The sequence below is a fragment of the Caretta caretta genome, chromosome 5 (genome assembly GCF_965140235.1).
Source record: "Caretta caretta isolate rCarCar2 chromosome 5, rCarCar1.hap1, whole genome shotgun sequence".
Taxonomy (NCBI): domain Eukaryota; kingdom Metazoa; phylum Chordata; order Testudines; family Cheloniidae; genus Caretta; species Caretta caretta.
The window spans coordinates 40,118,279-40,136,062 of record NC_134210.1 but is presented as its reverse complement, the minus strand read 5'-3'; the positions used below and the strand labels follow the sequence as shown (position 1 = coordinate 40,136,062).

General features: G+C 41.4%; 1 protein-coding gene across 4 annotated transcripts in view; it reads right to left on the bottom strand.

Moving 5' to 3' along the window:
- The window catches only part of KIF2A (kinesin family member 2A), a 92,690-nt gene extending 87,019 nt beyond the window's left edge, over positions 1–5,671 (bottom strand). For 2 of the 4 annotated variants that reach the window (XM_048851652.2, XM_048851654.2), the window contains exon 1: positions 5,463–5,671. In XM_048851652.2, the coding sequence (XP_048707609.1) occupies positions 5,463–5,526 (64 nt within the window). In that variant the 5' untranslated portion in view covers positions 5,527–5,671. The remainder of the gene's footprint in view (positions 1–5,462) is intronic. The other 2 variants (XM_048851653.2, XM_048851655.2) reach the window with 1 other exon arrangement.
- Between the last annotated feature and the right edge of the window lie 12,113 nt (positions 5,672–17,784).

Below are 17,784 nucleotides of genomic sequence, written 5' to 3'. Positions count from 1 at the left end.
ACTTTAGCTATAAGAATGGCCATACTGGGTCAGACCAAAGGTCCATCTAGCCCAGTATCCTGTCTTCCGACAGTAGCCAATCCCAGATGTCCCAGAGGGAATGACCAGAACAGGCAATCATCAAGTGATCAATCCCCTGATGTTTTGGTGACAGCTTCACACAGGTCGCTCAAGTTCAGCTGATTATCCATCATGACACCCAGATCTTTTTCAGAGTCACTGCTTCTGAGGATAGAATCCCCCATCCTGTAAGTATGGCCTACACTCTTGGTTCCTAGATGTATACATTTACATTTAGCCACATTCAAACACATACTGTTAAATTGTGCCCAGTTTACCAAGTGATCCAGATCACTCTGAATCAGTCCTCTTCATTATTTACCACTCCCCAATTTTTGGGTCATCTGCAAACTTTATCAGCGAGGATTTTTTGTTTTCTTCCAGGTCATGAATAAAAAAGTCAAATAGCATAGGGCTAAGAAATGATCCATGCAGGACCCTGCTGGAAATACACCCTCTCGATGATAATTCTCTGTTTATTGTTACATTTTGAGACCTATCAGTTAGCCAGTTTTTAATCTATTTAATGTACACTATGTTAATTTTATATTGTTCTAGTTTTTTAATCAAAGTGTTGTGTAGTACCAAGTCAAATACCTTACACAAGTCTCAGTAAATCACGTCAACACTATTACCTTTATCAAAGTTGTGATCTCAAAAAAAATCAAGTTAGTTTGACAGGATCTATTTTCCATAAACCCATGTTAATTTGTATTGATTACATTACCCTCCTTTAATATTTATTAATCTAGTCTCTTATCAGCTGCTCCATTAGCTTGCCTGGGATCAATGTCAGGTTGATGGGACTATAATTACCGGGTCAGCCCGTTTACCCTTTTTATAAGCTGGCACAACATTAGTGGTCTTCCAGTCTTCTCAAACTTCCCTAGTGCTCCAAGACTTATTGAAAATCACCATTAACAGTACAGCAAGCACCTTAGCCACATCGTTATTGTGTCACCTCTTATTCATCCCCAAAGGTAAACACTCCCAGTCTTTACATTCTGTTCATATTAAAGTTTTTCTAGGCTTTTATTCATTCTTCCCATCCACCTGTGAGGGCTCTCTATTTCTACTAAATCATTTTTGAAATAGCGAGTAGAACTGAACAGAGTATTCCACGTGGGTGGAAAACACCAGTATGTACAATGGTATTATAATAAATTAATAATTTCAGTGTTCTTTCTCATACTGTTCCAAGCCTGCAGAGACACAGCTCTAATACTGTTTGGGCGAGGAGGGAAAAAAGTGGGGTGAAAAAGCTGCTGCTCTGAGGGCTGGACTGGGCAGGGAGCACCATGGGGAGGGGAGAGGGATTCCAGCCACCCCAGCAAAGGGATGCCAGGCATGGGGTAAGCTTTGCCTATCTCACCAAAAGATTGTACTTGTAGAAGGAAAGCCAACATACGATGATTTATTATGGAGAAGAGTTAGCATAAATTGATTTACTGAGAGTGGCCATCATTAGCTGTATTACTGTGTGAGTGAAATGGAAGCAGCATTAATTGATTTGGTGTAATTTGTGTGTGTGTGTGTATATATATATATATATATATAAAAATAAATAAGTGGTGGGCAGCTATTACTCAGGTGTATTACTCAAGCAGGAAACAGGCCATGTTTGGACCCCAGCAACATGGTACATGCTGGTAACCAGGAAACATGGGCACAACCTGTGGCACTGGTATATTTTGGTCTGGTGAGTAGGTTTAGTCCATAGGGCTAGGAGGTAATGGGAACGTTGTTCAAACTGTGCAGATATGGCACATAAAATTCAAACTATATTAAGTTATTCATGTGATTGAGGTTTTGCTTCTGAGCAGAGCTGTTACTTGTCAATGGGGTTAACAGATGCTCTTTTCCAGCTACATGTTCATTATTTTGAAACATGAACATTACATTTAAACATAATAGATGCTTTTTAAGTAACTGAATTAGTTGGCTGGTTACTGCTATTCCATTCTAAATGAAGGGAACTAGTTATTCTCTACAATTATAATTCAAGATACCAAGACGGCATTTGTACCAACGCTCATCTGAAGAAACCGACAATTCCCTGCAAAAACTGCTGTAACGTCTCTTCTTGGAAATGTTGAGTTTCATCCAAAAGCTGTCATGATATTTTGGTTACTGATTCTAATAATATATTTTATTTCTATTATACTTATTTTCCATTTGCATCTTACAACAGACCACTGTTGGAGTGGGTGGGCAAGATTCTGTGGCCTGCGTTGCGCAGGAGGTCAGACTAGATGATCATAATGGTCCCTTCTGACCTTAGTATCTATGAAACTGTGAATCACAATGAAAAACACAATAATTCATCTTACTGGAGTATTCTGATGCCCTTGCTGTCAAGTGTATTATTCCATCATTATACTTATTTTTTGTTGCAATATGTAAGACCATCAAGTGCTATATATGAATCAAAATCAAGGTATTTTATAGAAAGTTGATATTCCTTACAATAATTTAAAAAAAAAGAAGTCCACAATTTTATAAAGGAGGAGCTTAAAGTGTTACAATTTCAATGCAGTTCTGTGCACAGAAAAACATTTAAAATGACTGGTGGACAAACTGGAGATTCTTCCTACCCTTTGGTGTCACCCTACAAACTGATCAAAACTTAGTTGTCTGATCCTAAAGAATATTCAGGTAAACAAACAGGTAAATAAACAGCTACTTGATTTTTAGAGATCATACTTACCACTCAAATTCGTGTTTTGTTTTAGAAAGGGTGTGTGTTCACTTGGAGTTAGCCTGGATTCCTACCTGAGCATTGCCCTAACCCAGAGGTGAGCAAACTACAGCCCATGGGCCACATCCAGCCCATGGGATCCTCCTGCCCGGCCCCTAAGCTCCTGGTCTGGGAGGCTAGCCCCCATCCCCATCCCCTCCCCTGCTGTTCCCCTTCCCCCACAGCCTCAGTTCACTGCACCACCGGCGCAATGCTCTTGGCGGTAGGGCTGCAAGCTTTTGCCGGGCAGCGCAGCTGTAGAGCCTGGGGCTCTGGGCGGCGCGGCTGTAGCATCGTCAGCCACCAGTGCTCCAGGCAGTATAGTAAGGGGGCAGGGAGGGTTGGATAGAGGGCAGGGGAGTTGGGGTGGTGGTGGTCAGGGGGTGGAGGGGTGGATAAGGGTCAGGGCGGGGAACAGGGGGGGTTGAATGGGGCTGGGTCACAGGGGGCAGTCAGTAAGAAGGAGAAGAGGGTTGGATGGGGCAGCGGGGGGGAGGGAGTGGTCAGGGAACAGGCGGGGTTGGATGGGGCAGGAGTCCCAGGGGGACCATCAGAGGGCGAGAAGCGGGGGGGGTGGGTCAGCTAGGGGGCAGGGGCCGGGCTATACCGGCCCTCCATACAATTTCAGAAACTCTATGCAGCCCTCAGGCCAAAAAGTTTGCCCACTCCTGCCCTAACCTTTCACTCAGGCTGCTAATCTGCCCCTTTTGCACCGAGACATAGGTTAAATCACTGCAATGCTGACAGTCCTCTCTGCCTTCCCACAGTTCCCCCATGTGCCCAGAAGGACAGTTTTTCCTCAATTCACTGGGAAATATTCAGAGTGGGAGCAAAAATAAACATGATATGCGCCCCAGAAGTTCTAGTGGCACACCAGGGTGTGCAGCACCAGTGAGGACACATAATTTGGGTATAGATTCACAGCATAGCTGCACCCTGTTGGACTAACCCAGCTGCAGATCACCCATGTTTTTTCTGTGTATATGAAGAAATACCCAAAATGTTTTACAGAAATCAAATACTTTTATTGGACTATATGTAACCATTACATATTTTGCTGCATCACTTAAACTAATTATTAATATGGGTATTATATACAAGACTTAACTGTTCTCATTTCTGGTGTCAATAGTGACCAGAAGTAGTCAGGAAAACAATTATTGTATGAGGCAAATATTTTTAAATTTAAGCAAGACACACAATCCCCAATTATGGCTACTGAAAGCTCACAGAGCTCTCAGTGAAATCATCTGACAAGCACAATGAAGTATAAAAAAATAAAACAGTATCTATAAAGAAACCTGCAATAGGTTACACACACAATCAATGAAAAGCCTATCCGGTTCTTTGTGTCACATACAAGTCATTATTCACAAACTGAGATGTTATGTATAATGAGTGATGGCAGTCTTAATGACAAAACAAAAATGCAGTGTTTAAGAACGTTCAATCTAGAGAGTGGGAAGGAAAGGTAGTTAACAGCAGATCCTCATGCAGCTTATATACTGTTTCATGCTCTAGCCATACTCTAGTTTCAGCACCCTGGATCTCCAGGTTTTTCTCAGCTGCTGCACAAGCATCTGAACTTTCCCAGAATGGTTCTGAATAGTCACACTGCTGGAGAATAAACTGATTTTCCAGAGACAATCCCAACATGTCCCCACCCCACGGGACTTCCGTTCTCAACTGGTCTTGGGGATGTGCTGACGTATCACCATTCAAATTACAAAACTGAAGGTATGAGAGGCCTGCCCATTGATACAGACACCGAAATCCCCATCCAACCTCTGCCCATAAGCCGCCATCCAGACAACATACCCATCACACAAGGGATATCACCTCAAAACCCAGTCACTCATCTCCTAACTTCACGTGCGTCTTTTGAACCACTGCACATGCTACTGAGCAGGCAGGAAGGGAAACACTGGATCAGCAACAGAGAGGTCTAAATACAGAGCAGTGTATTTACATTGCAAAGAGGCACAAAATAGCCAAAGAGCATCAGGTTTTTTTGTTAACTAATGATGGAGGGAGGGAGTGTCCCAAGCCATCTCTCTGGCACTGTACATTGCAGTACACTGTAAGTACAGCTAATCACAGCTTGTGTTTCAATATGACTGAGAAGTTGTTGCTGTACATCACCCCTTCTGCTCCTTCCCCCCCTCCCAGCCCATCTCTCAACCGCACCCCCGCCCAAACTTCCCTCTTTGGGGTCTTCACCCCAAACCAGTTCGTCTCCCCTCCCCCCGTTATCCACCGCCTCACCCATTTTCATTTTTGCCTTCCCTTCCCCTCCCGTCATCAGCCGATATCCCCCGGCCCTTCTTCCTCCCCTAGCTCATTCCCTCCACCCCTTGCTCAGCCCACCCCCCGAGTCAGACCTTCTCCCCTCGCCATCCCCTTGCCAGCCCCTCCTCCTCCCCCAGCACTGCAGCAGCCTCCCTGTCTCCAGCCACGGCGGCTGCCGCCCGTGTCCTCGCGCCGCCCCGCCCCCAGCGCACCCGGGAAACGACAGCAACGAGCCCTAACAACCGCGGCAAACAGCAGGCCCGGCCCCTCCCCGGGCCCCACGCGCACAATGGGCCCCGCGCGCAGCCCCCTGCCTCGCGGAGGAGACGGCGGGGGCCGGGGGCTGCGGCCGCTCAGCCTCCTCCCCTTCGCTCACCATCGCTGCGCTTGATCTCCACATAGATCCCGATCTGGATCTTGCCGAAGTTGGCCGCTGCCATCGCTTCATGGGGCAGCCGGGGTCCGAGGCGCTGCCGGGCGGACGCGCAGGGGGCGGGGAGGGCACAGGGCAGCGGCAGCGGCTCCGGGGGAGGGGAGGAAAGGCGCCGGCCGGATACAACAGGCGCTGGGAGCCGCTGCGCCTGCGCACTTCACGGAGGCGTCACTCGGCGGGACCGGCTTAAGGGATGGGAGGGGAAGGTGGCACCTCCGCCTTGGCCTCCTCCCCCAGCAGGCGAGGGCGCTCGGCCCGCTCCCCTCCTCTCCCCTCGGGAGCTCTGCCCGGGAGCGCTCGCGGGGATGTGGCAGTGAGCGCGGCCATGGCCCCTGCCGACGGCAAAGCGCCTCGGGCAGCCGCCCCGCCGGTTTGATTCCGCCGCCCGTGGCCGCTGAGCCCCCAGCCACCCCGGTACCGCCGCCCTGTTGTAACCCGCCTCCCGCGCTGATCCCACAGCCACCCTGTTAAACACTGCACCTCGCACTGATCAACCCTCCCATCCCAGGGTGACACCCCGACCGTGGCGGTAAAGGCAGCCCGTTAAAACCAGCACTTTGCTCTTATCTTTTCCCTCCCCCAGCTCAGCGTTCCCCTGTTCAAAACCTGGCTCTCCCTGTAATGCACTCTCAGCAACTCCAGTCCGCCCTGTTAAAACCAGAGCTCAGGATTATCCCCCCAACAAGGCCGCTGTGAGTCAACCCATGCCCTAGCTTTATGCCTCCACCTCCTCCTGTCCCCAGTTTCACAAAGTCACCCCCTATCTGTACCCACACAGGCCTCAGCCACCCTATTAAAACCCTGCTTTATCTTCTTTTGTGACAACTTCTCTGGTCTTATTGGCACTGCTAAAGAATCCCCACCCCCACCCCGCCTAAGAGGGGGGTCCACAGGACCTGGAAAACCAGATAATTACGTGGGACAACTAATGAACAACAGGGACAGGACAACTTCTCTGGTGCTGAGCAAAACCACACCCTTACCAAATGCACCACCTCTCATTGATTTATTCACAGCTGCCAGCAATTCCTCCAGCCAGGCCAAAGCCATTTTGTTAACAACATACATCCTACTAGCTTCAGCTCACAAACGACTCCCCTAACCTGTTAAAACAATCCTATAAAAACACTTCATATTCATCCTTTTCTCACGATGATTCCCCTGCTTCCGGTGAGTCACCCCATTAAAAATTGTACCTTGAGTTTATCCCTCTGGACATCACCAGACTATGCCAAAGCCCCCTATTTACAATTGGTATTCACATTTATTCCTCCTCCACCCCACCCCCTGTGACATCCCCCACTGGAGCAAAGTATCTCAGTAAAAATTGACACTCTTCCTCTGCTCTTCAACACAAAGACACAATGACTTCCTTTCCAGTAAAGCCAGCCCATTAAAAATCTGCACCTCACTTTTAGCTCCTATCACCCCAGCAAAGTCACTGTTAAACATCAGCACCTCAACTTTATTTCCCCCACATACACTTTGACAGCCTCCCCATTCTGACAAAGCCAACCCATTAGTAATGCACTCCTCAGATTTAGCTTCCCCCGCCCGCCCAAAACTTCCCCCACTCTGTCAAAGAAGACTGGCTCCTCCAATTTATTCCCACTACACAACTCCCTAAGTCGAGCAAAGTTTGTCACTAAAATTTGGTACCTCATGGTTCTTTCCATCAGAGAGTTATCTCTGGCACTACTTTAAACATATATATTAGTGCTTTTCATGTGGTATTTTAAAGCACTTTACAAAGGTGATAAGTACCTTCCCCATTTTACAGATGAGGAAAATTAGGCAGAGATTAAGTGATTTGCCCAAGGTCACACATTGAGCCAGAAGCAGTACTGGGCCAAAAACTCAGGCTGCTATTGCCCTGCCCTCTAAACACTTGACTATGCTGCTGAAGGTCTTTATATATCACTGAGAAACTAAAGATAAACCAATTTTTTCCTTTGATGGGGAGGAGTATTCATGCAGGAATGCTCCACATTTGTATGTATGTAAATAGGTAACTAATAGGTAAGGTGCCAATAGATTAGGCCCAAGAATATGTAGCACAGTTCCTGAGCTTCATAGGATCAATAAAACTCATTGTGTGCTGCAGAGAGCATCCTCTAGCTGCTTTTTACATCTGTACTTAAACAGTATAACCACCCTTTAAAGTTGACCTGCACATTTAAAAATGGGGGGCTGTAATGCCTCTTTATACTGTTGAAAGGTCAGAGATTCTTCCACCCTCCAACCCAAAAAAGGTTTGTTTCTCTGCATTTTTTACATGAGAAATTTAGGTTTTATTCATCCTGTTTCTATTTCTGGAAGACACTCTCAACTGGAGATACAGTAGTAGTATAGTAGATAGAGTTGCCATCAAAGGTATCAAGGGGAATGGACTTATAAAACTGCTAACAATACTTTAGTATTTTTGTTTTTGTTAATACCTATATAACTCAAACACTTGACAAACTGTTGGGAGGAAATATCTCTTGTTAACTAAAGGGGAAAAAATGTTGAATCCTTAACAATTCAGAAAGTACCCACTCCAGTTCTTTGATTTTTCGAAGGAGATCACCACTAATGAAGTCAAGACTTGATATTCCTAATATATATTAAAGCAGAAAGTGTGAATTAACAAATCTTTCAAGCCTTCATCAAAGTTCATAAAGAAGGATTATTTTCTTTTGTACACTATCTTTAAATCTGAGATTGCAGCACTTCTGTTATGCTGTTTATATTTTGTAAAGTACTCCAGGATGAAGTACTGCTGAACTGGGGGGTTATAGTACGTCACAGATTGAATGTGAGCCAACACTATGATATAGTTGTAAAAAAAAGTCTAATATTCTGGGTGTAGTAATAAGGGTATTGTATGTAAAATATAGGAGGTAGCTTCTGGTGAGGTCTCAGCTGGAGTACAGTGTCCACTTCTGGACACAACACTTCAGGAACAATGTGAACAAATTGGACAGTGTTCAGAGGAGAGCTACAAAAATGAAAAAAAGGTTTAGAAAACCTGACCTATGAGGAAAGTTAAAAAAAACTGGCCATATTTAGTCATGAGAAAAAAAGACTGCAGTGGGACTGGATAACAATCTTCAAATATGATAAGGGCTGTTATAATGAGAATGGTGATCAATTGCTCTCCATGTCCTCTGAAGGTAGGACAAGAAGTAATAAGCTCAGTCTGCAGCAAGGGAGATTTAGTTTAGATATTAGGGAAAACTTTTTAACTATTAAGCACTGTTAAGCACTGGAATAGGCTTCCAAGGAGGTTGTGGAATCCCCTTCAGTGGAAGTTTTAAAGAACAGGTCAGACAAACAACTGTCAGGGATGGTGGAGAGATACTTGGTCCTGCCTCAATGCATGGGGCTGGATTAGATAACCTATAGAAATCCCTTCCAGCCCTACATTTCTATGATTCCATGCTATAAAAAAATAATACAATGTTATTTAAACTCTTTTTTTTTCCAGTAAGGGTGGTAGAAATAATGCTTTCAGGTTTAAATATCCATTGCTTAATCTCAGTTTGATAGTGATATTTTGTGGTCAAATTGACAAAACATGTTTAGATGTTTTGAATTGTATATAAATACAAAAATGAAAATATGTGAATTTAAGATGCTTTTTCTTATTCTAAAATAATTAAAAAGCAGCTTTGTTTTAAAAACCCAAACAAGATGTAATATTAATTCTCATTCAGAACCAATTGTTTTGCCTATTAATTTTAAGGAATGTTTTACTAAAAAATTTGAAAGGCAAGTTACAGGTAAACAAAGAGATATTCTGTGTCTCAGCATTGATTCTGCAAACACACAAGTTTAATTTTAGACACAAGTAACCCCACAGAAATAAACAGGATGACTTGTGCATAAAGTTAAGCACATGCATCAGTGTTAACTGAACTCGGGCTTTGGTTAAAACAAAATACAGTAAAACAAAATTCAAATGTCATTGTAGACTCGATCTAGAAATATGTGAAGCAATTTAGCCCCAGCCTAGTGAAACACTTAAGCATGTGCTTAACTTTAAGTACATGACTAGCCCATTGAAGTTAGCACCTTGGAAGTTCACCGAGTTACAAATGAGATATTGCCATCACCACACAGTATATATGAAGATATAAGCAGATCAAGGTCCTTGCATGTCTGGGGAGAATGTATAATAGTAAAAATAAAATATCAATTCAAATGCCTTTAAAGTATGACAGAGCATTAGAGAGAGTTGTCATGCAAATAAAGTTGCCTAGTAGTTTTCTAAGTGAGGGTTGATTTTTCATTTCCACATCACCTACAATTATTTTCCAAAGGACACAATAGCCTTTTTCCCTATTTTGAGTATATGCCCCTCTTTCAACAATTTAAGTTAACAATAGATGTTCAAACCAATGTTAACAGTAGAGGAATGCTGTGAGGTCCACAACTACATTATGCGTTTTTAATTAAAGTACAGGAAAAACTAATTACATGGTGGGTTGCATATGGATGGCTGCTAATGTGGAAAACTATCCTTATGCAGCATTTATGAGAAAGTACATCCAGAATTTGTATGATTTTTGCAATGTTTGCAAAACTTCCAAAATAGTACATTTCAATCCTTAAACCACAACACATGCTAGAAGTCTAAATAATAAGATGGGTGAACTAGAGTGTCTCGTATTAAATGAGTATATTGATATAATGGGCATCACAGAAACTTGATGGAATGAGGATAATCAATGGGACACAGTAATACCAGGGTACAAAATACATCGGAAGGACAGAACAGGTTGTGCGGGTGGGGGAATGGCACTATATGTGAAAGAAAGCATAGAATCAAATTAAGCAAAAGCCCTGACAAAGCCTTGTCTGGGATGATTTAGTTGGGGCTGGTCCTGCTTTGAGCAGGGGTTTGGACTAGATGACCTCCTGACGTCTCTTCCTACCCAAATCTTCTATGATTCTATGAAGTAAAAATCTTAAATGAACCTAACTGTACTATAGAATCTCTATGGATAGTAATTCCATGCCCTAATAATAAGAATATAGAAGTAGGGATATATTACCAACCACTTGACCAGGATGGTGATAGTGACTGTGAAATGCTCTGGGAGATTAGAGAGGCTATTAAAATAAAAAAACTCAATAATAATGGGGGATTTTAATTATCCCCATATTGACTGGGTACATGCTACCTCAGGACGGGGTGCAGAAATAAAGTTTCATCACACCTTAAATGACTGCTTCTTGGAGCAGCTAGTCCTGGAACCCACAAAAGGAGAGGCAATTCTTTGATTTAATCCTAAGTGGAGCACAGGATCTGGTCTAAGAGGTGAATATAGCTGGACTGCTTGGAAATAGTGACCATAATATAATTAAATTTAACATCCCTGTAGAGGGGAAAATACCACAGCAGTCCAACACTGTAGCATTTAATTTCAGAAGGGGGCACTACACAAAAATGAGGAAGTTAGTGAAACAGAAATTAAAAAGTACAGTGCAAAAAGTGAAATCTCTGCAAGCTGCATGGAAACGTTTTCAAAACACCATAATAGAGGCTCAACTTAAATGTATACCCCAAATTAAAAAACATAGTAAGAGAACCAAAAAGTGGCTAAACAAAGTAAAAGAAGCAGTAAGAGGCAAAAAGGCATCCTTTAAAAAGTGGAAGTTAAATCCTAGTGAGGAAAATAGAAAGGAATATAAACCCTGGCAAATGAAGTGTAAAAATATAATTAGGAAGGCCAAAAAAGAATTTGAAGAACATCAGAAGCAGGAAGCCTCCTAAACAATCAGTGAGGCCACTGAATGATTGAGATGCTGAAGGAGCACTCAAGGACAATAAGGCCATTGCGGAGAAACAAATGAATTCTTTGCATCAGTCTTCACAGCTGAGGATGTGAGGGAGATTCCCAAACCTGAGCCATTCTTTTTAGGTGACAAATCTGAGGAACTGTCCCAGATTGAAATGTAATTAGAGGAGGTTTTGGAACAAATTGATAAACTAAACAGTAATAAGTCACCAGTTCTGAAGGAACTCAAATGTGAAATTTCAGAACTACTAACTGTAGTCTGTAACCTATCATTTAAATCAGCTTCTGTACCAAATGACGGGAGGATTGCTAATGTGATGCCAATTTTTAAAAAGGGCTCCAGAGGTGCAATTACAGGCTAGTAAGCCTGACTTCAGTACTGGGCAAACTAGTTGAAACTATAGTAAAGAACAAAATTGCCAGACAAATTGATTAACATAATTTGTTCGGAAAGAGTCAACAAGGTTTTTATAAAGGGAAATCATACCTCACCAATCTACTAGAATTCTTTGAGGGGGCCAACAAGCAGGTGGACAAGGGGGATCCAGTGGATATAGTGTACTTAGATTTTCAGAAAGCCTTTGACAAGTTCCATCACCAAAGGCTCTTAGGCAAAGTAGGCTGTCATGTGATAAGGGGGAAGGTCCTCTCATGGATTGGTACCTAGTTAAAAGATAGGAAACAAAGGGTAGGAATAAATGGTCAGTTTTCAGAATGGAGAGAGGTAAATAGTGGTGTTCCCCAGGGGTCTGTACTGGGACCAGTCCTATTCAACATATTCATAAACAGTAAACAGTGAGGTGGCAAAATTTGCAGATGATACAAAACTACTCAAACTACAAAAATACTCAAGATAGTTAAGTCCCAGGCAGACTTAAGTTAAGTTCCAGGCAGATTCCAAAACTAGGTGACTGGGCAACAAAATGGCAGAAGAAATTCAATGTTGATAAATGCAAAGTAATGCACATTGGAAAACATAAACCCAACTGTACATATAAAATGATGGGGTTAAATTAGCTGTTACCACTCAAGAAAGAGATCTTGGAGTCATTGTGGATAGTTCTCTGAAAACATCCACTCAATGTGCAGTGGAAATCAAAAAAGCAAACAATGTTGGGCATCATTAAGAAAGGGATAGATAAGACAGAAAATATCATATTGCTTCTATATAAATCTATGGTTTGCCCACATCTTGAATACTGTGTGCAGCTGTGGTCTCCACATCTCAAAAAAGATGTATTGGAATTGGAAAAGGTCAAAAAGGGCAAAAACTAAGAGATACAACTAAGTTGAGATATGATTGAGGTCTATAAAATCATGACTGGTGTGGAAAAAGTAAATAAGGAAGTGTTATTTACTCTTTCTCATAACACAAGAAATAGGGGTCATCAAATGAAATCAATAGGCAGCATGCTTAAAACAAACAAAAGGAAGTATTTCTTCACACAATGCACAGTCAACCTGTGGAACTCTTTGCCAGAGGATGTTGTGAAGGCCAAGACTATAACAGGGTTCAAAAAAGAACTAGATAAATTCGTGGAGGATTAGTCCATCAATGGGTATTAGCCAGGATGGGCAGGGATGGTGTCCCTAGCCTCTGTTTGCCAGAAGCCGGGAATGGGAGACAGGGAATGGATCATTTGATGATTACCTATTCATTCCCTCTGGGGCACCTGACATTGGCCAGTGTTGGAAGACAGGATACTGGGCTAGATGGACCTCTGCTCTGACTCAGTATGGCCGTTCTTATGTTTTTGGGCAGTCCAAATATGAATAATGTTTGGGTATTTGTATTTAAGGCAAGTTTTATTTGCTTTTGAAGGGATGAAAACTGATCTTTTTATGGAGGATATTGAGTGAATTATTGCAGTATGGCCATCCAGGGAGCTGGGTCTGATTGTGCACAGAGGAATCCTGCACTATGTTGCTGAGAGGAGGACAACATTGCCAGGAACCAAGAAGAGAAACAAGATGTGATCAAAAGCATGGATGAGATTATTCTAAGATTATAGCAAAGTGGCAGCACCCTTTCCCATTTCCCACCTTCCTGGCAAGATGTGCATTGACTTTCACTGGGAGTTGGGTGCCCAGCTGCCCTTTATGCCTTTGAAAATCTGCCCAAAGCCTGTTACAAAGTGTGTGCCAAAATTCAAATGTACTAACATACACATGATTAAAGCTGAGGTGGCTGTACCAGATGAGCCATGTCACGTGACTGGCCTCAAAATGGCAGTCAAGCAGGAAAAAATGTACTAGTTCAAAAAGTCACAAAGACACAAATATTGAAAATAACAAAACTGGATATATTTATTGCAATAAGCTGATGAGTGATCACTATGGCTCTGAGGTGTACATTACACTGTCTCATTCATTCCATATGGTATTGCTGGATCATTGGTCCGAGGCAGCTATGTATGTAGGATCATATTTCATTTTGCATTTCTAATGACTCCATGAAACACAGAATTATTGTTAGATAGCAAACTACACAAGCAAAATAGGGTGGAATTATGGCTCTGTCAAAGACCCTCGCTGCCAGCCAGCAAGTCCAGGCCAGCAATATGGTAGAGATAATTTATTTTAGCCCTAACTTCCGCCCACATTCAACCCATTCAGGGGTAATCTCAGAAAATCTCTTGCTCAAACATTGCTCCTGTGTTTGGCAGTAAAATTAAGTAGTAAAGATACTTCCCCTGCACCCCTCTGAAATCCAACTATGTGTTGTCCAGTCAGAGAAAGTGTTCTGTGTTATTATCCGTGACAATAATACTAAAGTGGATTTATCAGCCTGCTCCTTCAGCCCAAAAAACAGGGTCTTTCTTTCCCTCATCAATGGGGCTCCTCATGTGAGTAATGAAGTAGGATTTGCCCCAAAAAATAATGACCTGTTACGTAATTTGTTCTTGTTCTTCTGTGTTGCATCCGATGAAGTGAGCTGTAGCTCACGAAAGCTCATGCTCAAATAAATTGGTTAGTCTCTAAGGTGCCACAAGTACTCCTTTTCTTTTTGCTCATCTTATAAGTGACTCATATATTTAAAATGTATATTTCAGAATCATCCAAACTAACTTCTGATACCACAGATGTATCAAGGCTTATATAAAACAATTTAACAAACCCTTGGAAAAATCTTTAACAAATTATTTCTATATAGAATTTCCAATAATTGTTGTTACACAAGACATTTGTTTAGAAGTCTTTCTCCTTTATTACCTATGCCTCTATTCTAATGTCTTTTGTGATTACTTTGATACTACTATATTTATTATATATTTTTGCAACTCCTAAGTGTGTGCTAGGCACTTTACAGTACAAACAGAAAGAGAGGAGCTCAGTCCTCTGATGTGGCCAGTCTTCACTAAGTTCAGAAGAGGTGAAGAAAGCCACAAAGGACAAATTGCAGCTTCTCAGTCCTCAGCCAGTCAAGACTCCCTGATTAAAAGAGCCCTCGGGGGGCCATCTGCCAGTTGGAGACTGCCAGGACAGGAGACAGTGTGCTTTGACACTCTGCCTCCCCCCCGCCCCTGCCCCTTTGCAGAATATGGGAAGTGGGTGACATAGGTCTGATTATGATGAGAAGATTCCCATTATGGCTGTTTGAGCCAGATATACAGACTCTTTGCACTGCCAGACATCTTTCTTGTGGTAAGTTAAAAGTGTAATTGGCACTGAGAAGGAACTTTAAAGTTTAAATGCAAACTATAATGGTGAAAATATAAGCCAAGTAAAAACAAAATATATATAATGGGCTAAATTCTTTGCTGGTGTAAGTAGTTACAGATCCACTGACCTTCCAGGGGTTTTACCCATTTACACCATCAGAAAATTTGGTCTAGGATCATGACATTTTTTAGGGGTTTTCTTAAAAATTTGGTTCAGTTTGTTATAAAACAAAAAAGAGTACATTTTAAAAAATCCATAACTACTAAATAATAATATTTTAAAAATGTAATTATGTACTAATAATCTGATAAAAATAAATATTTTATACTTGTACAATAACTTTCTTCTGAGGATCAAAAAGTGCGTTTACAATGTGAATAATTTTCCCACTAAACCAATAGAAAAACGAAAGTCATTTGTAAGATTTACTTACTCTTGTGTATACCTTAGCTAAAAATATGCTGCATATCCCAAATATTCACCAGAAAAAACTAGCCATGAATGATATATGCAGACTTTAGGATGAAAGATAAAGTTCCACACTATTCCCATAGCTCACCCTGCTGACTGATTTGTGTATTTGACGCAGACATAGATTGCTTATGCTTATCCTAACATGGGTTATTTATGCTTATAAACCCTTTTGAGTTATGAATAATGCAAACATGCAGAAAGACTCATGAACTTTTTTGAAAAGGCATTTTTATTACTTTTTTGACAGCAATCAAAGAGCTTACAACAATGGACAAAGTACTAGAAACCACTATTCAGGTCATTCATCAATAAAAAAGTAAACGTTTGTTTATTAAAATAGTGGGAAAAAGTCAAATGACAGGCCCTCTTTCAGGACTTCAGAAATTGCAAAACTTATAAAACAGAGTGTAATTGTACTATGAACCTATCATGGGACAAATACGTTACCATTTTTCTCTCTTCCACCAAAATGAGGAGGGTGATGAAAGGAACAAGAATAGAATAAACTGCCAGTGTAACTTCCCCATTACCACATGTGTCAACATTACTGTAATCAAAATTAAGCACTGACTGTAACTTCAGCTGAAATCAATAGTTCCTTTACAAATGTCTTAAATGGTAGGGCAACTACACCCTAAAAACAGCTGAGTCTCTGGTGGGTGGCATAGACACCTCAGAGTTTGAAAGGATGAGTTTAAATTTCTGTTACACCCAGTTTTCCTAAGGAAAAAGAAGATGCACTGGCCTTGAGATTGGGGGTAAAAATTGGTCTTGTACAAATCAATGGCAAACTCCTATTGACTCAAACAAAGCTAGGATTTCATCCTGATAAAGGCAGGTTCCAGCTGAAGCTAGGACTTTGGAGAGTTTCTCTCTCACTCAGAGAAGTGAGGGAGGAGTTCCTGATCTCACTGGAGCTTAATTCACTAAACGGAGCTATACTGCGTTATTGAAATAAAAACCTTTGAAGGGAGGTTGATATCTAGTGGAAGGACAGAGGCTTCCAGAGGAGCTGTTGTACTTGTCTCCCAGGAGATTAGGGAGTCCAATTGTGTCGCAGAAACTTTGGTTTCAGTCAACCCTGAGGTACTTGGGGTTTTGAGCAAGAATTTTTCTTTTTGGTAATATTTAAAGCTAATTATGTTAATGATGCTTTGAAGTATGAGAAAGTAAAGCACAATCTGACAGAACAAACATGGAGTGGAGTTTTTATAACAGGAATGCTTCAGGGAACAGGAAAGTCCTAAGATAGAAGAGGGAAGGTGTTTGATAAATGTTAGCCAAACTTTGAGCTTTTAATGTAGCCCACCTCTGAGGCAGTATTTACATCTAAATACAATTAGAGCTAGATGCAGGAACTCAACATCAAAAACCCTACTGTATCTAAGGAAATGGGAATGGAATATTTATTTTCATTAGATTATTGCAACATATTGAAACATTGTACATTGCAGAAGGCGTTAAAGCCACAGCCAAAATCTGTCAGAGACAGTAATAAATTTTCTGATTAGCTCAGCAAATAATTAGCCAATATATTTATTAGTATTTTCTTTTTTATATAAATGGATTTGGATAATAACACTTGTAGGTTTTTTGAGTCTTTGCTTTTCTTAGAAATGTCTAATATTTTCCTCTAATTTCTTTTTTCCTATCACATAACTGAACCTGTTTACTAAAAGTCTGCATGCAATTATTTTTCAGAAGGCTGCAGAAAGCCCATTTGGACACAGAATCTTCCCCAAGGGTAGATCATTTCTGATCTCCTTTATTTCTTCTTACAAAAAAGGGTTTAACTAAATTTCCTTTTTCCATAATGGAACACGAGGGAAGGTTCTGATTAGTGGGGAAAAGTGTTTATTAAAGATAGCAGAAAGTCAGGTTTTCAGTCCACAGAAGAAACTCTGTAAATTCAAATGTTTATATTTTGCCGTTTAGCCAACCTGTGACCTTTTTTGGACTTGGTGATAACACTACTCAACGTGGTATTATTTGATTTCAAGAGCCTACCCAGCAGTTTTATTCTTTGTTCCAAGTGTAATTCCTCTTAAAGTCATACCTCTTATTTGTGTTCTAATATACCATGCTGAAAATGAAAGAGCACTCCAAAAACAAGAAGGATTAACATTGTAGCTACCATTATTGCAAAATAATTCATGGATGTTACTGGCAAATATACTAAGACACTGAGATGGGCCCAACCTCAACCCCAAACCCTAGATTTGAACAGCCTTCAAGTCTGTGGAAACTTAGATTTGTTTCTGGCTCTAGAATTTTGCAGCTGGGCCTTATTTCTATAATGCATTGAATCACTACCCTGGATCCAAATACTCCTTCAAGTCATA